General features: G+C 38.9%; 2 protein-coding genes across 5 annotated transcripts in view; both read left to right on the forward strand.

Annotated features, from left to right (window-relative positions):
- Positions 1-21,883, forward strand: castor2 (cytosolic arginine sensor for mTORC1 subunit 2). 2 transcript variants are annotated; one of them, XM_020598618.1, is made up of 9 exons: positions 1-293; positions 7,653-7,723; positions 9,693-9,886; positions 13,183-13,315; positions 14,389-14,512; positions 15,137-15,247; positions 16,289-16,371; positions 16,913-17,007; positions 21,558-21,883. In XM_020598618.1, the coding sequence occupies exons 1-9, from the start codon at positions 181-183 to the stop codon at positions 21,597-21,599; spliced, it is 966 nt and encodes a 321-aa protein (XP_020454274.1). In that variant the 5' UTR covers positions 1-180; the 3' UTR covers positions 21,600-21,883. The 2 variants fall into 2 exon arrangements, with proteins under 2 accessions (XP_020454274.1, XP_020454273.1); XM_020598617.1 differs by lacking the exon at positions 21,558-21,883 and adding an exon at positions 17,402-18,526.
- Positions 1-27,311, forward strand: part of rad51d (RAD51 paralog D) — a 477,561-nt gene that overhangs the window by 161,960 nt on the left and 288,290 nt on the right. The window lies entirely within an intron of this gene.

A 27,311-nucleotide genomic window follows, 5' to 3' on the forward strand; every position in this document is an offset into this window, starting at 1 on the left:
GTTTGACAGCAGGTTCGTTTTTACCTCTTTGCTTTCTTTATTCCACCCTGCCGCCCCCTTTCTTTCTCTGTTTAATACGCTTTAGCCGGCCGTATATCAGTATTTATTTATTTATGCATCTTGTTTGAAAGTATTTAGGTTTTACACTTTAGTCATTCCTCCAATGAGAAGACGTAAAAGATGGAGCTTCATATTTTAGAGCACAGCTTGAAAGTGGCGAGTATAGAAAAAGAGGGGATCCAGATTTGCACTCACGGATTAATTAAACTCGCCTTCTTGGCCTCCAAAACAAGGTACGTAACTTCTTAGGCCTGGCAGATAAATGGAAATACATTGTGTAATCTGTGTCCTGTGCGTGTTTACTGCAAGAGTGCTGCTGTTGTTAACATTTAAGCAAACTAATGCCGGGGGCTGCATGTACTTGTATGCTCGTGTAGAAAGGTAGCGTACTCTAGCTAGTTCCTGTAGTTGTGTTAATGCTTTAAAATGCAGCTTTCGGTGTTATTTTGAGAGTAGTCAAGTGTGAGTTTGGTCTCTGCCACCGGTTTCCAGGCCTATCCTTGTTCTGTAGTGTCATTTTCTAGCTTTGTGCCATCTGTAGCTGGGTCGACGCCAGCGCGCGCGCGCGCGTGTGTGTGCGTGTGTGTGTGTGTGTGTGTGTGTGTGTGTGTGTGTGTGTGTTTGTGTGCAGCTTGTTTTGCCTTCTACGAGGGAAATTAAAACATGTTGTGAACCAAACCTGAACAAGCAGCAAAGGACATTTACAGTCCACACTTCACACTTTGCATCCTGTGTTCTGAAGTAGAGATCCACTGAGAGCCATTCAGCCAAAGGAAACTTTCATTTCAATAGCCTGGGTACTGACAACAGGCCTTTACACTTGTCACAGCTCTTTTGTGCAGTTTTTATTACCACCACAGTTTATTAATATCAGCCTTGGCTAAATAGTTCACTTTAAACACACACTGGCTGTGCCTGCCTTGGCTGTTTTACAAGAGGAAAAGTCAGTCAGCAGTCCAACTGTGGTATTGAGCTGCTAATCAACTCTACTTCTGTTACTGATAAAAAACACAGTCCCTTTAGATTACCTGATGTAATTAAAATTATCCACTGGGTTCGCCTCAGATAGGACTGTGTCTAATGATTGTTTTCATTAATGACTGACCTATTAATGATTATGTACATCACAGACTCAGTAATGACATCTTTAAATGTCACATTTTGTCTCACCAAAAGTCAAAACCTCAAAGTATACAATTAGGTAAAGCAGCAAATATGGGTGAAACTGGAATCAGAGAATGTGTGAAAAGATAAATTGGCTATCAGAACAACAATTTTTGCATTGCATTACAGTATCTGCACAATACACTAAGTCACATTTAAATTCTTCTTGAACTACATCATCTAGTTGCTTTTTGAAATAGGATTTTGCATTTCTTGTAGTCAAGATTGTTGCATCTTGATAGCACATTCTCTAATTTTCCTGCTATGCAGGGCACCAGCAAAACAAATTTAGTGTGAACTGATTTGTTTTGCTGGTGGAAAAAAGCCAGCCACAACTGCCACTCCTATTGCACAAGTCCAGTAAGAGAAGCTATGGAGCTACATGTTGTTACATCAGCCTAGCCCATGTTTTTGCATGGTCATAAGCAGCTTATGGCAGCAAACATAAGTAGAATTTCTCTTAAAATTGTGTTTTTTAATGCCCACATTGTGCACATTAAAGCCCATTGCAGGGTTGTTAAGCAGAGGTGATAAAGGATGTTTGTGTGATAGGCTATTTTCAATAATTTCCACCCTCCAGATAGTGAGTGTTAATGTCAACATTCATAATTAAAACTGGGAAACTTTGCTCTGATATATTAAACTTAGTGCTTGATAATATCAAAGTGCCCCAAAACAAGCAAATATGAAATGAACCTCTCTTCAGTCCACCGCTCAAGGTAATCAAACTAAAATTTTATGAATATAGAGCAGTTTTGTCTATAGTCTTTAACCCTCAGCTAACTCTGCAGTCACACAGCTCCCTTGAGTTGTCTGATAACAGTAATACTTGGGAGTCTTAAACATGGGAATTTTTCCCCTCACTAATGTTCATCCCGCATAACAGATAAAGACATGTCTTGTTCCCTGATCAGTTAATTTAGTTGATCAGCCTGACATAAGTTTACAGCATACAGTGACTGTGCTTCCATTGTAAAGTTCCTGGTACTTTTTGTTCTGAGAACAAAAATTCCAAGAACTTATTCTGGGGTAAAAGTCCCTGGAGCGTATTGTGATTTGGATTTCCACAGCAGGGCCAAAGCCCTGGGAAGATTAAACAAATTAAGCCGCTGACAGGTTGCAAGAATGCCTCATGTAAGATGATGCATGGTATTTGTCCAGTCAGTGACATTCAGCACTGCAGGCCTCACCCCAATAGTTCTTGGACCTTCACAAAGTGTGTGTGTGTGTGTGTGTGTGTGTGTGTGTGTGTGGGGAGGGGAACTACGCGCCAGAACTAAATTTAGACCCTGGTGCTTCTGGTGGCAACGCAGGTAGAGCGACTAATTCTGCAAAATGTTCCTCTTCCTTGGGGAAAGTTCCTTTGGTGGGCATGGGGCTGTTATGTAAAATAGCATTGAATAGCTGCTTGGTGGATAAGATGGATGAGATTTATGAAACAATGCACTGGATTTCTGAGGCATGTCCTAATGTTAATGTTTGAGAGTAAAGAAAAGTAATGATGTATGAGCCAGTAATATTTTTTTTACACAAGCATAAAAAACTGCTCTGATAAGAGCTGTGACCAAGACATTATCTGAAAGTGACATTTTACAGTAGAAAAATAACCCAGGCTAAGAGTGCTTTCTGCTGGATAAACAGACTATAATAGAATAATTTAATATCTTCTATTCTTTATTAACTTCATATCTGTTGTTCTAGGAGAGGCAGAACTTGAACTACCAGTGTCGGTGAGGAAGTAAACACATGACTTTGTGGTTTTAAACTAACTTGTTTGACACTGCATGTTGCGCAGCCTTGATATTGTCAGGCATAAACAATTTCGAAATAAGGCAAAACTCCTCATTCTTGTAGGGTGACCATACCCTACCTTGGTGAGAGATCGGGTATGGCCCATTAGATTTTTGGTGCTGATCCAGGAATCTTTTGAAGGACTGTTCACCATTATGAGAGGAGGCCAATTTAGTTAGTTTTTTTTTTTTTTTTTGCTTTTGACTCCATCCATAATGCCTACAGTGCTTGGACAAAAATTGCATGACAACATCCACATAAGATCTACCGCACACCAAAGTATGACCCAAGTCTGGTGCAGTGGGGACCGTGGTCTGCCTTGGCAGACGTTTGCACTCTCCGAGTGCTGGCTGGCTAGTTTGATTTGAACAAAGCAACTGCAGTGATACATAAAGCATGTTTAAAATGTTCTAAGTATTATGAAATGTCAAAAACTGTGACTAAAATGATAACGGGTAGCCATATATTAATGGCTCACCAGGCGCTGACATAATTATTTGACCTGCATACAGTAAAAGGTCAGTAACAGAGAGCATGATTATTTTTGCTAACCATCCAAACAGCAGATATCGATTCTTTCACATCTAACTTTCATTTGTCTAAAATGATGCAGTCAAAATCTGGTCCTAGAGTTCATCCACATCTACAGTGTGTGTTACATTTACTATTTGTGTCCAGGCTGTGGGTGTGATTATGTACTCAGGCTGTTTTCTTTGGTGGTGTGCAGCACAGTGCGAGCACTTATGCTTTTCAGGTTTTGAGTGTTAACAAGCAAACAACTGACTTTTTAACTGTTCCTTAGTATGTAGGACTTGTGTTCGTTGTAATGTTCTTCCTCTTGAGTTCAGTACTGTGAATACAATCAATTTTTGTCATAATAAGTAGGAAATGTTTGAGGAAATTCAGTTGGATAAAAGATTTAGTTTTTGTGGGTGATTTCTCATGGTGCACCTTGTTTGAGGCTGGGTGTTTCGGTGGACATGGCAGCCATCCATTAATGATTACATAAGTTCATATCATTTGACCCCAGAGCATTAGTGTCCCTTAGGTGATAGTGGTTTTGCAACTTCATTCTTCTTCTAGCAATGAGTTTTTTCCCTTCCTATGTAGTTCTTTCTAGACGCTCTACACTCCATTATTCCCATCCTCTGCCTTACATAGCTGAAGCAACAACAGTGGCACAGCTCAGTGCCTCCTCCTGTTGATAAGCCCCCTCAATAACTTACTTTCACCCTTATCACAGTGGTGTATATTGTGCCTCCCCCTTCCAGTTAAAATAGTACACCCTGTATGCTGGGCATTGATTTGCGAAATCAAACCAGTTTTACTCCAGTTCGTTTATTCTGCAGGTGTTGCATCAGATCTCTTGTCATTTTTCTTTTGCCTCCTTTTGAATGCATTTACATCAATTAGCATGCATCACTTATCTAAGAAAACACACAAGATGAATTAATAAAAAATTTTATGACTCACACAAAGCTGAAAAACTAGGAGCTGGATACCTCCACCATGCTCCAATCAGTCCTTTTAAAGAGAATGAAATCAAACCCAGAATGCAGTGATTACATAGTATAACTTGTAGTTACACCAGCTGAGATAAATGTGTGCCTCATAGTGGTTCTTTATTTCTAAAATAAAATTTCACCTGCTTGTCTGCCAGAATTATGTCTTTAAAGCTACTCTACCTAATTTAATTTCATTCACTAGAGACTCAAAACAAGCCTGTACCCAAAATCACTCCTTAGCACTATTTGCCCCCTCCCATCCTTTTTCCTAAAGCAGTGACACAAACTACAGATGTCTGGTTGCAACAAGCTGTACAAAATGCCAAAGAAAAAAAACTGATGTTGACCTTGGTTTTTGCTGATTCTGTCCTACTCTGTCTCTCTCTGTGTGTGCAAAAGAACACAACCTCTTATATCTGGTACCCTCTGTTTACTGAGCGTTCCTCCATAGCTGTGTTTGAAATTATTATTTCTTATACACATATATCACTTCTTATAACCTTTTGGTAGGTGGTAGGCAGGGCTAATTTACAGATTGCATTTCAACAACAATGCACCAATAAATGTAAATTCATAGGTTTGAAAAATACTGATATAGGTGCTAGTATGACACCTATGTTTCTGTACCAGTAGTATAAACTCGGGTAATGACACAAAACATCTGCATTTAGTTCTACTATTCAATACAATGGAGTTCCTATCTGCTCCACAGACCTTTGTAGCCTCTTTTAGCTCATTGTTTGGGCTTTCCAACATAAAACCTTGGCTGTCATCTGTCAACAAAGCTGTGATAAACCCACAATACCTGCCCAACACCACAAGTTAGCAACTAGTCAGTGAACAGAGTGGAGCACTTCACTGCTAAAGAACCAGTTATTTTTCTGGTGGAGACTAAAATTAAATTATAAGAAGAGAAAATGTGGAACTCATCAGGTGACCAGATACATAACTGGAATAAAAAAATCATTTCTTAATTTTGAACAGTAATTATGTTATCAAAGACTAAAAAGCCTCTGAATCTGATCAGGCATTTGATTCCTGCTTCAGTACTTCCACAGACATATTACACCAAAAAAGTACTGAGGTTTGTTACCCAGCTCTGAATATATACATGAAGATTTTAAGTTATTTAGATATCCTCTTTAGTAGGTAAACTGGTGCAGATTTGGATTAATATGTGATTACTGTGTGTTTGTAATAATCAACTTGATATGTTCCCTAAGGTAGATTAGTTTTTGCAAACTCATTTACTGTGATTTTCCTCTTGTTTAGTCATCAGTCAGGTTGTGACTGGCTTGTAGTGCTCTACCATATGAACTCTATTAAAGGCTAATTGTGATGTTCCTTGCGTGCACACAGAATGTGAGTAATGCTGTGTTCAGTGATCTCCCTTTTAGTGACGGGTGATATACTGAATTGCTGCAGTGATTTGCTGTTTCATTGCTGATCTGTAGAGAACGCCATCAAAGAATAATGTAAGCCATTAGGTAGAAGTCCTAATGCCATTGTCATGGTTAGAGGAGCTTTATCAATCCAGACACAACAAAACAACTCCTGCTTACAATCATAATGTCTTGCTGCTGCAAAAACACTGTGCAAGTCAAAGTGACACTTGACAACCCATTTAATTCCAAAAAAAAATGCTGCTGTTCCCAGAGAGAGCATTGAGTATTTGTGGTAGTTCCCTGCTGTTCTTCACACCTTTCAGGCAAATGTGAAGTGCGAGCAGTCACTGGCTGACCTGTAAGGAATGTGATTATCACAGGAGTGTTGTGAATGGTGTTTTTTCCAGTGTATTGCTTTCCTTTGTGCATAAAAAGTCTGCTGGACATAATTACAAGCTGATTTATAATAATACCCTTCACCACCTTAGAACACTTTTTGAATTTAACCTTTATAGTTGGAATTCAGACAGAAATAATTGCAGCATTAAAAGAGGTTTGAAATCTCAATGGGACTTCCTGGTTAAATAAAGGAGGTTTTAACAAAATGACAATTGGATTGGATTGCACTTTAGGGGAACACAGAATCATTTGTGGGTAACTGTGGTCAGTTTATAGCCATTCATAGAAAATTGCAACATTGATACATTTAGGGCAGTAAACAAATCTGTCCCTCTACCGAGGTTATTAATCTCTCATCACTCTGTGTGTATTAATATTGCAGTTTCCAGTAAATGTCTGTAACCTGACCGCAGCTGTGACATCTAGCCAGTTCTTTAACCAACCAGTCATCCAGCATCCCAACATTCTCAACTCCTCAGACTCTTAGTTAAACAGGGCGGACATATTAGATATGAAGCAACATGAAGAGGCAAATACATGCACAGATGTGTAAACATGATGAAGAGAGTACACCCACACTAACAGCTACTATATGAGAGGCTGTAACTCTCATTTAAAAGGAAAACCAAAATGTTGGGTTGATAAACTGGACAAAATTTAAATTTGGACTTCATGATAGCTTTAGATAAGAAGTTAAGGTACCACATACAGTAACTCCCTAGAGTTTGTTCTTCTGGGGATTGTAGATATCAGTACCAAATTCTAGGGCAACCCAGTCCATCAGCACATGTCAGGATATTTCAATAAATAAACTTAAACAAAAAAAAATAATAATAAAGAGACTTCATCCTCTGGGAAACATGACAGTCTACAAAATCAAAGCAAATCGTCACATAGTTCAGTCTGGAACAAAGTGGTCGACTGCCTCACCCATGAATATACCATCCCTAGGATCATGCTGTTGCATCCCTAAAAATATTTTTGGATTTATTGTTATAAAGATAAATCAATAATAATTATTCATCCTGGGGTAAATTTTAGATAATGTTTTTAGGTTGTAGCTTTATATTTGTGTATTTAAAAATATGTTGGTCATTGCAATTCCTCATGGTTTTACTGGAAGCAGAGTAGCACAGTGCTTTATTGAGGACTTGGTTAAGAACTTTATATTCTATATAAAATAAAAATAAGAAAGAGATTTACAAGCATAATTGCAGTCTCCTGTTGGTCTCTGCACTTTCATTCATGTATCCTTTCATCTCCAGACAGACTGTTTTGATGTCTGTTAGACATCAGTAGAGACAGATTCGTATACTGTTTCCTCTCTTCTTTGCTCTCTCCCTTTCAGATGCAAGTTTTTCAGTTTGACAGAGACTCCAGAGGACTACACCATTATCGTCGATGAGGAAGGCTTTAAAGGTGGGCCTCACAGTGTGCATCTTTAAAGTCACTGTGGTAACCATAGATTGGCCAGTAGGAAAAGATCACACAGTCTAATCTCTGATTCTCTCCAGCATCACGTAGCTTCGACTGCTAATGTTTGAGCACACTTTGTCATTATGGATGTGAGGCCAAGCTGCCGCAAGCTGTGTTTTGTGGTTGGCTGGGTGATTGAATCCATGTCATTATACACCCTTTTGCAGGGTGACCCTCCTTGGTTACCCTGGAGACTACAGGCTATTTGTTGCATAACTGGCTCAGGTGATTTCTACTGGTGACTGGCTCTGAGCGTGTTAGTGGTGGGTTTCTGTTGATCTAAACTATGAACCTCAAGGAAGTAATGTAAGATCACATTTTGACAACTTTGTGATTTAATATGACCTGTATACTGTTTGTCCACATACAGTCCCATCCATTTATAGCATCTTAAGGTAAATATGCTGCAAATGTTAGTCTTAAATTCGGGACTGGACTAGATTGAAATTTAGTTCAGATGATAATTCAGCTAAGATGTTGTTAAAGGCATTTTGTACGCAGTGCAATGCTGTTAGCTTTTTAATCAGTATCAGGACTGCAATGCACAATTATTTTCAGTATCAATAAGTCTGCTGATTATTTTCTTGATCAACCTCCCAGAGCCCAAAGTCATGATCTTAATGGTTTTATTTGACCAACAGTTTGAAATCAAGAAATATTTTATTTACTATTATACATGTTAAAAACAAGCAGCCAGTCCTCATGGTTGAGAAGCTGGAACCAGCAAGTATTTGGCGTATTTGTTTGAAAAATGACTGAAACACTCTGTTGGTTCAGAATCATCGCTGATTCATTATCTTTCAATTAATTGATTCATCCTTGCAACCCTATCACTATTATGATTATAGTATCAAACTATAACCTGTTAGATTATTTTATCTCCAGCCTTGTTCTAAAGTACTTATAACTATGGTGACTCTGCAGTGAATTCCCTAGATAACATTTGTAAGTTAAAGCCTCAATTGATGTAGTGTAACACCAGCTCATGAAGAGAAGAGTCAAGTCAGCAAACTGGTTCAATGTTGTCTTTTTATACACTATCTAAAATTAGCTAACCTACTGGTCATACGGCTGAGGCAACAGGATTCCTGAGTGCAACAGTTTATTTATAGCTTTCATTTATAAGAAAAACAATGTGGGTTTCTTTCTTTCAACAGTTGCATAGTTACAGTAGTGTGCCCTTTTTCTTGAATTACTTAGTAGTAGATTTAAGTCATCGCTGATAATTCAAATCATTGGTCTCTAAGTCCCATGTCAAACCTTTCTGTAGAGTTAAATGTTTTAACATGTCCTTTCCTAACATTATGGATGAAAGCAGGTTTACTTCTTATCTTAAATATGCTCAGCTCTTTCTTAATAGTCTTGGTTTTAATGCTGATGCACTGCAAGCTTAAACATCCCAAATAGGTTCTCATACAGGGCTAGGCGTTATGGTAGGACAAGCTGGAAAGTTTAACTAATACTCAGTCTGCATCTGCTCCGCTGTCACTGTCTCTAATTTAAAAGAATGGAGGGTAGATGTGTATTGTTTAATTCCAGGTACTATAAAGACATCAGCAATAGAATTTAATACCTTTTCAAAACTAAAATGATCTGTATAAGCATTGGAAAAACAGGAAGGTTTAACCATAAATAAAAGGAACAACTATTACTCATGCTTGTTACTCACCCAGACTACCCTGTTCCTTTTGTATGTATTCCAAATTGGCTTTGGAAAATGTGTCATTACCTGAGGATTTTTCCAGGAACGAGCTAGCAGACACTGGGTGTCCAGAACAGCTTGCAGAAAATGTTTCATGAGTTGACTACACTATTAATCACAGTTTTTCAGAGTGTATTGCTAAATTTTGTTACAGGTCTGCTGCAGACATGCACTTACTCTTTTTCATACGACTCTTTTGTTCATTCCCAGAGCTGCCCCAGTCAGAACACATCAGCGTTGCTGATGCCACATGGTTGGCCCTTAACGTGGTGTCAGGGGGTGGTAATGCCTCTAACTCACAGCCCATTGGAGTCACCAAAATTGCCAAATCAGTCATCGCCCCGCTGGCCGATCACAACATCTCAGTTTTTATGCTGTCGACATATCAGACGGACTTCATTCTGGTGAGTGTGGTAATATAATTCCAATAGTACTTTTGTGTCATGTGAAGGGATTGGGCACAGTTTTAAATTTTGAAATATCATCATTTCCAATATGCAGAAAAATGCTATGGTTCCTTACAGCAGCATGCCAGAGTGACTGGAGAATTCAGCAAAACCAAAGGACTGAAAATAGGCATCAGCATGAAACAGTCCATCACATGTTGCCTTGCATGGGGATATGTACATACACATTGAGAGCCGCTGTACCCGAGTCAAATTCCTCGTGTTCAACACACCTGGCCAACAAAGCTGATTCTGATTTAGAACTTAGTAATAGTCTACAAAATTCTCTGTACCCCCTGTAGTTTTGAAAGGCAAGACAGATCCGGTTTATTTGTGCAGCACCTTCATCAACAAGCCAACTCGGACTGCTTCACACACTATAAAACATAAAAAGCATTTGGAGAAGATTAAAATTTTATTGAAATGGGTTGTTTTTTTTTTTTGTTTTTTTTTTAGTGTAAAATAGAATCTAACATCTGTTTACATCACTCACCAGAGATGGCTGTTGTAAAGGAGAGCAGCACTGAACAAAACAAAACATCTGCATGAACACAGTAGAGTGAAAGTTTGGCATTTGATTGGCTTTATTTTAGTCAATGCTGTGTCGTTAATAGCATCAAAATGGGATTTTATTTCATGAAAATCATTATTATAACTAATTTAAAAAAAAATCTTACTTTTTTTTCCCAAGGCCAACAAACCAAGTTAATGAACAAAAATGGAAAAGTAAATATCCAGATTTTACAATGCATGGATATAACATGCATGCCAACAACTGAACAGGTTCACAGCATGCTTTATGACTTGCACTGTTTGTCTATTATTATGCAGTCGCTGTCAACACACCTGTTTACATTCACAGTGTCTGAGATGAAAAAGCAATAACCTCAGATGTAGTGTACCTTTCACAGGCCCACTTCCATTGATTTAGGAAGAAATCCTCCCTCATACCAAAGCCTTTCTTGGCCACGGGGAGTCTTTTTTTTATTGCCTAGCTTTAGTGGAAAAACAAGGTCTGCTGAACAGCTCTGGCATGTTTATGAAAATGAAAATGAAAAATTTGTGTCCATGTTGATAATGTGTTACGTAAAAGGGATCAGCAGCTAAGTCTGTTCCTGGAATTCCAGGTATCCTAGTCTGGGCTGTTTCCTGTCTGGACACTGTCCTGTCCTAACCCCAGTCCTAATTATCGTGCCAGATGAAAAAGAGGCAAAAACCTGAGTTGACCCTGTTGCCCACACCCATCCATTCTGTCTATCCCTGTCTCGCATTGTGTCAGATTGTATTGCAAAATCTCTGGCCAGGCCAAAAGACAGACCAGCCAGCTTTAAGTAAGATGTGTTTTTTGTTCTTTCACTGTTAGGAACTTAAAGCAGTAAAACCTGACCAAAATGTTGAATACCCTCATTTAGGCAGCACCATAAGCATCCCGACTGAAGCAAGCTGCTTGGAGATTACACACCAGCTTCTCACAAGCAACTTTACCCTCTACTCAAACACACACGGACCCCAATCACAGAGAAATTCAGTTAAACTCATAGCTGTCACCCTGGATAAAGAACAACTCTGTTAATGCCCAAATGTACTTCACCAGCTCCAGAGGTCACCTTTGTATCAGAGAAAGCAAGCACAGCCTTCATATATTGATCCAAGTCAAAATTGCTTTCTATCAATACACTCAGCTCCATTAATGGTTAGGTATTGGCCTGCATGACAACTACATAAAAATATTTTTATAAGTGATTGCTCTAAGCTGCATTAGGGGGAAGAAATTTACTGTAAATTCAGTTATATGTTTTTCAGAATGCAAATGATACTATTTGCAATTTTTTTTCTTTATTTCATTCTAACTAAATAATAATTAACATATTAAATGTTTTGTGCTCGGCCCTTTGAAAAAAATGTGAAAACTAGATACCAATAGGCTCATTACACAGATATGAAATGAATATGAAACAAGTCAGTGTGCAGTGCAAGGATATTTTTGAAGTTGGCTGTTTGACATTATTTTCAAGAAAAGAATCTATCCTAAAACACTATCACCCAACACCATTAGCAGTGCAGCTTTTGTGGGTGGTTCATTTTCTTTTTGATGGTGCATCTTTCCCTCCAGCAGCAGACAGGCCTAATGGTAAAAATGGCGTTTGGTTCATTCCTCCATTCATTTGTCCAACACTGTGGTTTATAAAAGGGCTAATGATGAGATTTATCAATTTGGTGTATCTATTCAGTGCTCCGCCACGATGATTCCTACTGATTCTGGTGACGAGTGATCCTTTCTCCACCACTGCTGTCATTACTTTGCTTCAAAACATTTCCAAAACAAATTTTTATGCAATAAGTATGTTTGTGATTCCCCCAAGGATAAATTTTTAATGTCTTTTTTGCCATTCTGACCTTCGGTTTCCACACAAGATGCATCAAAAGTTGTGCAACTATACAACTCCTATGGTTCTACAAAGACCACATGGTGCATAAAGCTTTGGATGGAATTGTACTGTGATAATATGACCATGTTCTGATCATTTTCCTGATAAATGTCCTGTTGATAACAAATGCACCGTTGCTTTGACCACTATCGAATCTGATGATAAACTCTCCTCTTGTTCTGCAACTTTGATTTATTTCTCTAAAATACTCTTATTTCCCGAGTTGTTTGTATTTTATTTTATTACATTTAATTTTGTTCTGTTTAAAATAATTTCATTTGCATCTTTGTGTTTTTAAATGTAGTACTAATGCATTTCTTCACTAAGAATTTGCTCGGTGTTTGGGATCTATATAGATAAACTTGCATTTTGCCCAGCCCTGTTGATGTGGGAACTCCTAGGCTTAAATCAGCCTATGACAATCATAAATGAAGAAAATCACCACTGGCACAGGCAGAGAGACATGTACTATTTTAGATAAAATACTCAGTTCAGCTAAAAGTTATGCTCTGAGTAAAGAATATACAGTAATTCTTGCTTTTACTTTTGATGTGTTACTGTTATTTTCCTCTCTGTATCCCTTTTCCTCCTTCGTGCACTGAATATAAACGGTGCATTTTGCGGTGATTATCAAAAGCCATTTTGAGAAATGTACTGTCATAAACAGAAGTGAATGTAGAGCAAGAAATTGAGTTAACCAAAAATTGTAGGCATTCTCAGACGCAGAAGCAGCATCCACAACTATGCATCATATTCTTAGCAATGTTACTCAACATTTGTTCTCAGCTTCCCTCATTCATTCTTTTTTCCCACCCTTGTCATCAGGTTCGAGAGCGAGACCTGCCAATGGTCATGCACACACTGTCTTCCGAATTCACGTTGCTTCGGGTGGTCAATGGAGAGACTGTTGCTGCTCACAATCTGGGAGTCACCAATGGATTTGTAAAGCCAAAACTTGGTAGGTGTAAACAGCCATTTATACATGTATATATTTTTGCACAGAAGCAAGCTTTTCCAGAATGGGGTCATGCAGCAGGTAGCCAAGTTTAACAAACAATCTTTAATGTTTTCATAATACATATAATTGTAACACTACCAAGCCATCAGATCAACAATCAAATTCTGATCAAAATTCTTGCTGAGAGACTTTACTGAATGTAATTTACAATTATCTACACACTCCATCACTTACAGTATTAGGATCATACATTCTGGAGTCATTGATCATATCCCTTAAAAGAAATGAAAGTGGATATGTATTCATCCTGCATTGCTGTTGATGGTACTTAACCTTATCAATTTTAAACACACATTTCCCTCCTGACCCTATATTGTTTCAGGAGGGAAAATTGTCTCGCATATAAAAAAACATTGTTCCAGTGCAAACGAAAGAAATCAACATGAAAATACCAAAGAATCTGTGATTGCAACAATTTTCTGGGAGAATTGGTGTATAACCTGACAAATATTTTTGGCCATGACTATAATTTTAATTGAAAACAGTCAAACATTCAAAGTGCTGGTGGAAAAAGTAAGTGAACCCTTTACAACATTAACCTGCATTAATGTTCAGGAGGAATTTTGGACAGTTTTTTCTCACAGAGCTGGTTCTTCCACAGCATCCCTGTTGGGTCGAGCTCTGAGCTCTGACTGGGACACTCCAAACTGAAGATTTTCTTTGTCTGAAATCATTCTGTTATAGATTTAGTTCAGTGTTTAGGGTCACTGAGCTGTTGCATTACCCAGCCTGTACTGAGCTTCAGCTGGTAGACAGGCACTCTGACATTATCCTATAGGTTCACTGATAATAATCTTGGGAATTTATTATCCCCTTCATGATGTTAAGCCGTCCAGGCCCAGAGGCAGCAAAGCAGCCCCAAATCATGATGCTCCCTTCACTGTACTCTACTATTGCATGTAGTGTATTTGTAGAAAATAAGAAAAACATACAAAGTACTCAAAACTGTTTTGTGATAAAATAATTGCTACATATAACTTTTATTAATATCCTTCATCATTTTTATTTTTCAGTTCCCCGTCCCATCATTCACCCCTTGTCTAGTCCCAGCAACATGTTCTGTGTGACCAGCCTTGACCCAGACACATTGCCCTCTGTAGCCACCCTGCTCATGGATGTCATGTTTTACTCTGGAGGGTAAGAATCAGCTTGCCATATTTTAAATACAATTATCAATAGGGTTTTTAATTGTGTTACCAGCATTCCACACAGAGCTGAAAATGAAAGAATTTGTTATGTGAACCTTTTAGGATGTATTAATCCCAATAAGATGCCTAGAAATACCTGTTTTGAATGAAAGAACATTAAACACAAAAACAATATTTCTTTCTTCTCATCTGTTTTTCTTTTTTCAGCCTTTTTTTTAAGACTTGTATCAAATCACCTAAGGAGACCCTTTTTCAGTTGCCATGTGCTGGATTTGTAATTAAAATACCGGTACTTTAGGTAAAGACTGTTTTTAGCCACATGAGCAGTGTTTCTCTAGGGAGAAATCTAATTTGGTCTAGAATGAAATGGGTCAGCAACTATTGGATGAATAGCCATGAATTTTTTTTACAGAAATTCATGGTCGCCAGAAGATGTCCTACTGCTTTTGATGTTCCCCTGACTTTGTCTTAAGTACTATCAGCATGTGACTTTTCTCTTTTTTTTTTTTTTTCGACTGAGAGCGAAATATCCTAACAACTATTGGGAATATTGCAAAATGTGATGCCTGCATAATTGGTTTGACCACAGTGAGTGTTGTGCTTTCTTTTCTAGGCCAAAAGAGTCTGGAGCATCCAGTGAGGACTCCAGCCACATCCGCTTCTTCTCCTTCTCTCTGATTGAGGGTTACATTTCTCTGGTCATGGATGAACAGACAACTCAAAGGTTGAGTGGAAGAAAACATCTGTGCTGCAACAAAATATTTAGATTGCTGTGTTGTGTTATTAAGCACACTTGATTTTATGAGATGTTTTATTTTAGTCAATACTAGACAGTGACGCTGTGGTTATGGGAAAACACATTAATGATTGGTGTTTGAAGGAGTGATTCGCTTGTTGCTAAGCAATAGTAGAGCAGTCAGGTATATACAATGTACTTAAGTTGCAGCAAGATTCAGTCTGACTCATTTATTCGCTACTGCATCCCCTCTTTTCCTCAGTAGACTCTGTAATTAAGCAGAAAGGCCATAAAGAAACCTGAGCAGCTTGCAGATCCCATGTGGTTGCTTCTGTATTGCCACATGTGGTCGTATGGTACATTATCCATTCACAGACGAGGTATCCCTTATATGGGTCAAAATAATACAGATAAAATAATTGGCCCATATCTATTCATTTTTTGTTAGTGGAGCATGTAGGTCAGTTTTGTCCGCATGTTTATGCAAGACCTAATGTGTTGCCTGAAAGGAATAGGTCGCCCATTTTACTCTGCTTTGCAAAGGCTCTTTTATTTAGTGCAGTGGGTTGAATTGTAATAACAGAATCCACCTGCTGCTGCTCATTGGGTTGGCTCCTGTTGATATATTGTTAATAGTTAGCTTATGCACTTCCACACAGTATCTGTTAACTATGCCAGGTGCCTGCCATTTGTTAAACATAGCAAAGAAGTGCTTTATTGGTACTGGTAAATCAGTAATGTCAGCTTTGTATCACTAAAGAATAGTTAAACAGGCAGTAGCAACGACAACACAATCAGCCACGGACATTAGCTAGAGAGCTAATAGTGCTGTAGGGATGACACATTTTTGAAGGCCAACCTAGAAGTTGGCATCACCATGGGTTCCCACAACAAAATGGGATTTTTCCATTGGCTTTTGAATTATTGCGGAAACCAAAAAGCTATACAGATGGATTTTTTTTCTTACTGTATAAACTATTATAGTTAAATTCAAAATAACCTCTGTTTTATGCCTTTGTTCTTTTCAAGGTTTCCAAACAATGTCCTTTTCACCAGTGCATCTGGTGAGCTTTGGAAAATGGTTCGCATTGGAGGACAACCTTTGGGATTTGGTGAGCAGGAAGAAATTGTGACATACGTGTGCTTAGGAGGAAAATAAGCCCACATATTGTAATGTGGCAGATACAGAATTAATTAATATTGCATATTTACTTCTGCTAAATATAAGTATTGCATCAGGATTAGGGCCCAAAAACTTAATCAGGATGTTCCCAGGTCATTGTAAGTAATGGACAAATGGTTGAAATATTGAGCCTCTGGCACTCAGTGATAATACTACAAATGCAGACCTTACCAAGCCACAAAAAAAGAAAAGAAACCATGCCTGAACATCTACAGTTCCAAGAACAGTGGATTGTAAGAGACATTTAAGTTAAATGATATCCATTTGGAAATCAATTCAAAAGAACACATTTGGTACATGGCTGGATAAGAGAGTTCATCTGATCGCACTGTGGGTTGGAAACACTGCTGTACTGCCTCACTGTGACTAGGTGCAAACTGATTCAATAAATTCTTAGTAATAGAGCAAATTCATTACAGCAAAGGAATTCAAGAACCTGTTTTTTTTGTACGTTTGTTTTTGTCCTACAGATGAGTGTGGCATCGTGGCTCAGATATCAGAACCCCTGGCAACAGCTGACATTCCAGCTTACTACATTAGTACCTTCAAGTTTGACCATGCCTTGGTAAGATAAGCAGTTCAGTTCATTTTGATTAAATGCTGTATATATGCTGTAGAGCTGTTACAATTGATCAGAAATGGTTTGGCTACTATTTGATAACCGATTCATGTATTTCCAAGCCAAAATGACAAACATTTTGATGATTCCCAGTTGTCAACTATGAGAATTTGCTGCGTTAATATTTTTCTTTTAAAATGCTGGTGAGATAAAACATTTGATGGCATCACTTTGGGCTCTAAATTGTGATGGAAATATTTAGCAGTTTTTTGATCTTTTATAGACAAAATGACTAGTTGAATAATTGAAAATAAAATCAGCAGGTTAATCAGTTACATAAAATAATCCTTAGTTGTACTTCTGTTTGTCAGAGAAGTATAAAGCTATATGTCTTCTCCAGGTTCCTGAAGAAAACATCCAAAGTGTGATCAGAGCTCTGCGAACTGAGAGCATGGCACAGTGAAGGAAGCCAGAGGAAACCATGACAATATCTGTTTTCAAAGTCAATTCATTCAAACATTTATCATGTCCAGAAAGTGCCAAAAGCCTATTACTACTACTATGGATTGAATCTGAAGTGTGGGTGGCGTTTAGGGGAAGTGAGACGGTGTGTTAAGGATGCCGGTGTGTTAGGGATGCCTCTGTTACTTCGTCATTTTGTTTACCCTTATCCCTCCTTCCTAGGTGCTCGAAGCCCTCCACTGCCTCCTGTGGTAGTTGTTGCTTTAGTTTACCAGACTGAATGGTTCTTTTCCTCTCTAATGCTGTCGTTACATTGTCACAGGGAACCATACCGGGGTTCAGTGGCACCTGCAACCACAATCCTGTACACAACATGTGTACTTGTTTTTTTTTGTTTTTTGTTTTTTTTTTGTTTGTTTTTTAAGTTGATTTTGCTCAAGTTTTATGCCACTGCGTCTGGCAGCCCTCGTATGAGCTATCTTAATATGATATCGTACCACACACCTCTAGAGTGGATCACATCGTTTCTACTCCCTAACATGAGCCCTGTGGCTTGGAGTGAGTGACAGCAGCCACACACTGCTGTCAATAATGCCTGTAACATCACTGGGACATGCAGGGTATTCCATAATTTCACTCATGAGCTGCATTCATGTGTTATTTTGTGGACTAATTATTGTCCATGGATTTAAGTGTCAGATCAGTGATCTTCAAGGTCCGGCTGCAGTCATCTGAACTGAATGAGCTATAAAGGTGCTGCTCAAAGACAATGTGTACACTGCACTCACGCCAAGTTGTACAGGGCTCTCATTAGTGTTAGAAAATACAGTATGCTATGTATGTATGACAAAATAGCCCACAGTATGTGGTTATAATGGTCCTGCAATGGACCGGTGACCTGTCCAGGGTGTACCCCGCTGTTTGCCCGATGCCAGCTGGGATTGGCTCCAGCCCCCCCATGACCCCGTTCGGGACTTAGACTACGTTTACACTGCAGGTCTTAATGCTCAGATCGGATTTTTTGCCGAAATCCGATTTTTTTTTTTGTGCTGTTGTTCACACTGTCATTTAAATGCGATTGCCATGTCTCATATGTGAGACGGTATACGGCCCTGAAGTGACCCGCATGCGCAGAAGATGACGTGACGTCAGACGCAGCGTACTGTGTTTGCAGAAATAGAAATGGATGTGGCTCGTGATAGCATGTGCGTAGCGATGTACTTGACAATTTGCAATTGAAATAAAGACATAATAAGAATATCAAGAAGAAGGAGAACACAAATATTGCTTATGGCCTTTTGTGGAGCAGTGGCTGCTAACTCTGTACAGAGGAATGTGTGGGTGTGGAGTCGGAGCCAGGACTGGTGGGATTCCGTGAGGGGCTTCACGGACACAGAATTCATCAATAATTTCCGAGTGAGAAGGGAAACGTTATCACCACCAGAATCACCGTTGTCTGCCATTTTTTTTATTACCCCTCGCCTCCTCCAGCGCAGAATTGTGACGTCTGTCGCATTTCAATGACATAAAAATCGCATGAAATGCGACCTGGCCATTCAGATTGAAGTCGCATTGCAAAAGATCAGATACGTATCCGATTGAGGACCACATATGAAAGTGGCCTGGGTCGGATTTGAAAAAAATCGGATTTGTGCTGTTCACACTGTCATAAGGAAATTGGATATGGGTCGCATTTGGGCAAAAAGATCGGATTTGAGTCATTTCAGCCTGCTGTGTATGTTACACGTCTAAGTGGTATAGAAAATGAGATGAGATGTCATTATAATGAGAGAATAGAGTATGTTGTAATAAGTGTATTGTAACATGAAAGTATCTTGTAAACATTTTGTAAAAACGAGCATAATAATCACCTTTATTTGGCCAAGTATGTTACACACACAATGAATTTGTTTCCGGTACAGAACCGAGGCAGCCATCTGCAGTGCCAACTCACATTGATGGCTCTAACCATTGGGGGCAGCTTGGAGGTTCAGTGTCTTGCCCAAGGACACTTTGGTATGTGGACCGTAGGCGCCGTGATTTGAACCTCCAACCCTCCGGTTGGGAGACAGCCACTCTACCCACTGAATCACAGTCACCCCCCTCTCATTATAATGAGAAGTTTCTCGTTAAAACAAGATTAACACTAACAGTTCTTGTGGATACTATAAAATAGAATTCTGCAGGTGCCACTGCCAGAGTTTGCACATTTCCATTGGACTGCGCCCGAGCTGAAACGTAATATCTGGCTATCAATAGCAGGTCCCAGAGTGTGCAATTCTGCCTTAATCTACATCAGTACATTCTGATTGTCAGACAGAAAATCTAAGCAACAGAAGTGTCTCAGCCTAAAAAAAAGAGAGCTGTTCTCTTTAAAAAAAAATAAAATAAAAAAAAGTGGCAATGCCAGCACATTATGAAGAAATAAAGGGAAGCCAGGGCAACAGCTATGTTTGTCTATTCCATGTTTGCTCTGTTGCGTGCCTACTGTTGATGTCCATTCCGGTAGTGCCGAAGATGCCATTGTGACATACTCTGCAAAAGCAATGCTTGCACTGTGCAATGGAACCACTGACGTGTTTTGGGGCCAGGCCCAGGCCAATCCCCGACCAGCTGGCCTGAGTATGGTACCGTTCCCGGTGGCAGTGCAATGCCGGCATAAAGCTGCCTCTTCCCACTCCCTGAACCCGATGAGCACCATTCTGTATTAGTTACATAATTCCTTTAATTGAAGGATGACGAATGTTTTTCCACAAGTAATTTTTCTCAGTGCCAAGATGTCTGAATGCCTAAATGGATGCCTTTGTCATAATACTATACATGTGCAATTGAAGAAGACAATGTTGGACACAGCCAGTGACGACACAGAGTGCCTGGTTGAGCAATATGGTGTTTTTGTTTGTTTTGTTTTGTTGTTGTTTTTTTTTTTTGCTTTTTTTAGCACAGAAATTATCTGACTGTTGGAGTTCCTTCAGACTTAGTTAAATTCAGATGCTTGTTCTGGCAAAATGAAGCGAATCCAAGATCTGACAGAGAATTAATCTTGGGTATGTTATTATGCATTCACACTGTGAGCAGCCTGGGCAGTGGGTCACTCAGAATTTAAACTAAGTACACAGTGGAACTACAGTTTTAAACAGACAACTGTTCTTTTACTATCATAACTAATATTTTATTGAATCTTTAACTAGCAAACATTTTAGAATTGCTCGGTATCTGCAGAGTAGCGTTTGAGTTGGTTCTTTGATAAAGGAAAAAAACTAATTAGTGACTATTGACTTATCACATAAAAAATAAGCATTTTGAATCAATCTACAAGATCAAGTAGCACAAAATTTGGTAGAGATATTCATGGTTCCCAAATGTGATGTCCAAATAACTGACTTTTCATGTAGCGCTGTCATCAGGTCAAAAATTTAAATTTGTCTAAAGCTTTGGTATAAGACCAAATATTTGCAAAACTAATTGTTTATGTCAGCCTCAGGTGTACCTTCTGTTTTACATTTTGTGGTTTTAAGGGGAGTTACACTCTTATCGCTGCTTGCTGAATACTTGCTAGGAGTAGTGACTTCTAGATCGATAGACTGCAGTTCATCAATATAGTTACAGTACGTAAAACTGATCCCAGTAAACGGGTCAGCCACAAGATGACTCTTCCTCACCAATGAGCCTTACTGTTTTGACAGTTCCCAATTCACTTCTGATTACTTGATGATGTTGCTCACAGTGTGAACTCGCAGCAAGACCTGATGATAAAAGCAATACTGAAAATGTATCTACAGTTATAATACAGTACTGAGCCACTCTGACAAGGTATCAGAATAATGATAGTGCAGGTGTGCTAAACATAAGCTAAGGTTCACACAGGGGAAGAAACATTTCCCTCCGAGCCAATGTGTCCATTTAGGACCCCAGCTACCCCTCCCCAGCCTCCAGTCTGCACTTTAATGCAGGTTCCACCCCTGCAGGCCTGCTGTACTGATGTGAAAACAGGGAGGACTATTTACTTTAGAAAGATCCTGTCCAGATGGCGAGATTTCAGTTGGTTTCAAGCATTTGGTGATCTTGTGTTTCTCATGTTTTTTTTTCCACAGCACCTTGCACCTAACAAGAACATTTCTTCTGATCAGACTTGATTAGCAGAAACCCTGTATTTATCAGTGTTAAAGCCTGTGGAAGGTGACATTTCTTCTGATGCCATTTGAAAGAAAACAAGAGCTTTTCATTGGGAGTTTCTTGTGTGGGATAAAATAAACAAGCTTTTTTTTTTTGAGCTTGTTGCTCATTTAGTTTTGGCCCATGTGTCATGTTACTGTCTTTACTTACCAGTGGGGATTATCCTCTCACTGTTATTTGCTCCTGATGTGTTGTTTAATCAATAAACTGGTGACTTCTCTGCCATTCTGGTCTTTTGAGCCTCCAGGTTAATTGTGAATTAGATTTTCATATCAGACTTTTTGGCATTCAGGGTTTTTGACATAAGATGTTGAAAATATAACAAGATTAACTAAAAATATCTATGAGTCACTATAATTCAGTAACAAGTGTGTCATCTTGCATTGATTAGTTGTCTTTTGTAAAAGGGTATTTATAGTTGTACAAAGACCATTAACGTCAGCTAATGCGTACTGTGTATAAATGTAAGGGAACAGAATAGTAGCAAGGATTTACGAGGTTTGGGCATAAAATGAAAATCAAGTGACACCAGTAAGAAGTGAAGCTGTCAAACTGAGCCTATAATAATCTGCTAAACACAAACAGCATCAGTTGTGTTGCCTTGATTTTCATAGTGTTTGTTATATCACAACCACAGCAATCTAACAGGGACTCGTTCTGTACAGGCAAAAAGACATGTTCCATATCTGCAGAACATACTGCACATCTTTTTGTTTTTGAGAAACAGTAGTTTAAAATTATGTACGTTTTTACCCAGAGAATAAATCCTACTAATCTTGGTGACGTCCTGATTTTGATAAATAATCGTCTGATTTTAATTACGCTTGCTGCAGACATTCATAGCCCCCAGAGATTGTTTCCTGATATTTCTGATAATGCTTTATAGCTTCAACTACTTCTCTAATGTCAAAATTACTACCTCTAAAAAGGAAATATAACAGTCTAATAGGCTGATTGATATGTAATAACATTCCATCAGTGTGTTAAATAGCAGATTGCTATTAAGTATTTCGAGCACATTCATGTTGAATTTGATTTTAAAAACAAGTCTCAAGGTTTGCACAGCAGCCACTGCAACCACAAGTGGCTTAATAATGCTAAGATGCTGTGTAACAGTAGCACATGTAGAGAAGAGTCATTAAGTCAGGTACATTAGTTCTAAATCTGTCTATCATTAGCCATAAACTATTGGTCATAACAGGCAATACAAGGTTGCAGCTGCAAACCCCTGATTGAACTGACCTGAATAAGTCTTTGATTGCTGATTAATTTTACTTTTCATTTGTAAAAGAAGAAATAAGCAGTTTCTTGTTTTCTTGTCATGTACATAACAGAAAAACCTTACACCAAGTCAACATGTGTCTCTTGCTTGTTTTATCCAAAACTTTAATATTGTACAGTTAACTGCAGCCTCGAGGGGCCACTAGTGGGGATTTACACATGCAGTCTTGACATTTGATTTATAAATTGTATGTGCAAATGCACATTTTAGCACACACACCTGCTCTTGCTTCATGTTGTTCTGTTGTGTCTTCACTACTGGACTTTGGCTCCACTCCAGCTTGCAGCAGATGGACAACAGGAGGGAAGACTGCAGGTATATCAACTGTCTGTATTATGTGACCTGAGTAAACAAAGAAGAGAACAGCCAGGTCCCTGTAGCCCTGAGCGGGTGCCTTTTCTCTGCTTCAGCTCACCTCAGCACACACACACACAGGAGGAGGAGGGCTTCTCTGTGAGGCAGGGTTAAAGAAGCAGATGTTAGTGGTATGTCAGTGTTTTCCCTTATTATGATCATCTTTCTCATTACATAATCCCCTGCAGTTCAACTTTGTGGCTCACTGGCTTGTCAGAATAGGTTTATGCTTATCTTTCCGTTCCTACTCACTGCAATTAAAGTTACAAGCCAAAACTCAAGTGGAGCTGCAAATAGAAGAGCATCTAATCACTACTAATTGAAATGCATCACTTCACCTTGTTTGATCAATTTACATTCTGTTGAGCTGCAAGATTACTGGTGGGAAGTCTCCAACGAATCAAAACCTTACAAGTGACATACACAGCAGAGAGTCAGCACTTCATCCAGACAACACATCTTCCTTTGTCAGCTCACTGGTGGCACCTTACAGGATTAGTGGGTAATAAAGCTGTTAAAACTGCTTGTCGCATCTACTACACATTAAGATTGGAAACTCATTCCCTTCCTTGAAGACAGTAGTTTGACAAAGCAATCCCAACACTTCTTAGCATTCACCCATCTCCCATGGTCTTCATCAATAGATGAGTATGCTTAACACAAAGTCAAAGAGCCATGGAGAAATGTGTATAATCTACTGAGCTCGCATTTCAATAAATCCATCTTCATGACAACTGAGCAAATGACATCCACTTATGGAGGTAGAAGTTTCTAGTTCCCATCCAGCTCTAGTTCAAATATTTATCACATTTTTTTTAAAAACTGCTAAGTTAAATAGATGAAAATACATACTCTTATGTGAATATTAGAAAGTGATTAATGCAGATAAACAGCTGCTGGTGCTAATTCTACAGTCAGAGACCATCACACCGCTGCAGATAAAGAGGACACAGCAAGACCAGAAACATCCTCTCAGCTGATGTCAGTAAGCAGCAGGGGCTTTCCTTTATTTGTTTTAAATTTGCTGAGCAGACTAAAATTTGTTAGGCTTGACCTATAAATAAAGCCAAATTCTGAAAGTGTACAGTCCAATCTTGCAAAAGATTTCTAGCTATTTCATTCTCAGATACTCAAAACTGGCCAAAAACAGATGGAGACAACATTGAATAAAATCTGAATTTTACTCTCAAACCTGTTTTGTAATAACAAACGGTCTCCTCACATCCTGCCTGTATGTTTTATGCTCTCTCAGTAGTGTTATCATAAATAACTGTACATGTTCATACACTCTCAGGGCCCTTGAGTTGTCACAATTATGAACAGCAGCAAATAAAGGAGCTCAATGGGGAGAGACAAACAAAAGTACCGGCCAGGGTGGCTGACTTCAGATACACTCACAGTACAGTAAGTGTTTAACTGTCCATCAAATGTTAGTCAGCAGTTAACAGTACTATCAGCAAATCACTGTTATACTCAAGGTTACAGCAAGGATCAGCTTCAGACAGCTGCAAAGTTCAAGCTAATGAACGTGTGTTAGAAAACATTTTACACAATTTAGAAAAAAAAATGCCAATACTTTAATTTACAGGCCAATTAGCTGAGTTTAGAAGCAGTTGTTGATTTTCAGGAGAATATCTCTGAAAAAAAAGCTCAGTTCAAACCCAAATATTCATTCTAGAAAGCCATTTCCACAGATGAACTGCATAATTAGCTGACCCATTGTGCGTGGATCACAAAACTAAGTTACAGTAATTAATTTGTATTAGTTACAATGATCAAGAATAGTTTTGGCTCGACTTTTATGTGCAGAACTTTAGCATGTAAACATCTGAACTGACTTCCCAAATTCCTGCTATACATATGTTCTTGCATACAGAATGCAAAACATTAAATCAGAATTGAGACAGCTTGCTGCCTGCTATTGTATGTTGATGAGAATAGTTTATTAAAGATCCAAAACACTGACACAGTGTTATTCATATATCTTTCTCCCAGAGCTTCAGTCCTACTGGGAGAGCTGGTGTTAGGGCCCTTCATCTACGCCAGAGGCCCTCAGCTGCAGCACTGGATGGACATGATCTACACTCCACAGGAGCCAGTGAAGCTGTGGCACAGACTGGGCAGAGACATTTAAGCAACCAAACATGAACAGATCCACAGACACACATGTGCATGTACATACACACAGAGTCTGAAATAATAGAATAAAAGTGCAAATAAATGTGTATATCATTTGTAAAACGCCTTGAGGCGATTTCCATCTGGCGTTGGAGCCTGAGAAATTTCGGCCGCTGTCCCCCACCGCCCCCTAGTGCGCATGTGCAGTGGACCCCAGAACGCGGAAGCAACACCGGAAAAAAAAAAAAATTGCCGTGTGCGCCAGGCGAGCAGCTTTCAGTGGGGAAAATAAATAGAATATATAAATGTATTAACGTTATGAAAAGACGTTCTCACAATACAAACACTGAAACATCTCCTACCTTTTCCCCTTAATACATCCGTGGAAAGAATGGTTCCCATCGTGTGATTCGGTATCAAGCTGTTATATGTTAATAGGACGTACAACAGTTGAATTTAGTTTATTGTTATAATCGGTCCTATTGGTGTTTGTGTCTGGTTTGGCACCATGAAGATAAACGAAAACACTTTACTGGAGGGACACAAAGTTGTGTTGGTTCCTTACAATGCAAACCACGTGACCAGGTAACGTTAATATTAACACCTGATCAGTTTTGTTACACACGAGAAGTCTGTCACTTTGTTATTTTATTTTCCTCTGCTGATATCTTTAGTGATGAGTGTTTGAATGTCATTTCTTTACTATCAATGTTTAAACCTGGCGGATGGGTTTTATTTTTGCTTTATTTTGACAAGTTCCATTTAGTAGTTTTTCTGGAGCTTTCGATCATATCATACAGTCTCATTTGGCTAATAAAATCATTAAACTTTTACTTAAGCTGTTTAACTTGACTTTTTTTTTATTTTTTGCACATTCATCATCTTGGATAAGCAGCTATGGGCAGATCCCAGTATAGAAGAGGAGCAGTGCATGGTGGGAGATGTCAACATGTTCCTGACCGTTCTGATTCACACTCCAGTCTAGAGGGTGGTGGTAATGCACCTAAAGCAATCAGACTGTACAACACATCACTGCAGTGATAAAATAGGTGAAATTATGAGGGACTATGCAATAATCTACTGAGGTGCAATATTCAGCTCCTGGGTGTGAAATGCATTGTAAATAGGCTCATGTGTAATATCTTGTTCCTGACCTCTTTCAAATAGTGTTACATTGCCCTGCTTTAGGTATTTTTGAGTAGTTGTTTCCTTATCCTTATGGCTGAAACACAGGTTTCTCTCCCCCATTGTGGGATTAATTGTGTGAGTAATATTCGATTGTTCTTGATTTCCTGGTTGTTTAGTCTCTACTGCTGTTCCTGATTTTCTCCAGTGCTGCTCTGCCCTGTTTTTAGGTGCCTTTCATTTGCTTATTTGTGCTGTGTAAAATGTAACCTTCTGATGACTCTACTTTTATAACCCTTGTGCATATTAGTTCTAATGCTTTGTTGCCTTTATGTAACTGTTTATTTTAAGACTAAGTGTTCTTTGTTACTACGTACTGTGGCGCTCCACTGGTTCGGATGAGCGGAGCTGGCCTGACCCTATCCTAAACTGTGACATCTAACTATCCAGCTGTGTGCTGACATTGAGGAGAACACCTTCTCTGTCTTTTCTTGGCTTTTATTGAACAGAATAAGAATGCAAAATGAAACTGCGATATACCTGGCATGTGTGCTCACAGGAAAAAGAAAATAGCAGTAAAAGAAAGCAGTAGCAACACTCCCTCGGGGCATTCCATGTTCCGCGCCAACTGCGATCACACTGACACACCCACCTGTTACCCCTCTTATACTCTCCCCTACTGGTTCCTCCCCAAACCCCACATTGGACAGAACAGCGCGGGTATTTCACCGAAACAACGGTAACCAATACATGCACAGCTTTCAACAACAGTGTCAAACCCATTTGCACACAA

The sequence above is a fragment of the Monopterus albus genome, unplaced genomic scaffold (genome assembly GCF_001952655.1).
Source record: "Monopterus albus unplaced genomic scaffold, M_albus_1.0 scaffold38.1, whole genome shotgun sequence".
In the NCBI taxonomy this organism is placed as follows: Eukaryota; Metazoa; Chordata; class Actinopteri; order Synbranchiformes; family Synbranchidae; genus Monopterus; species Monopterus albus.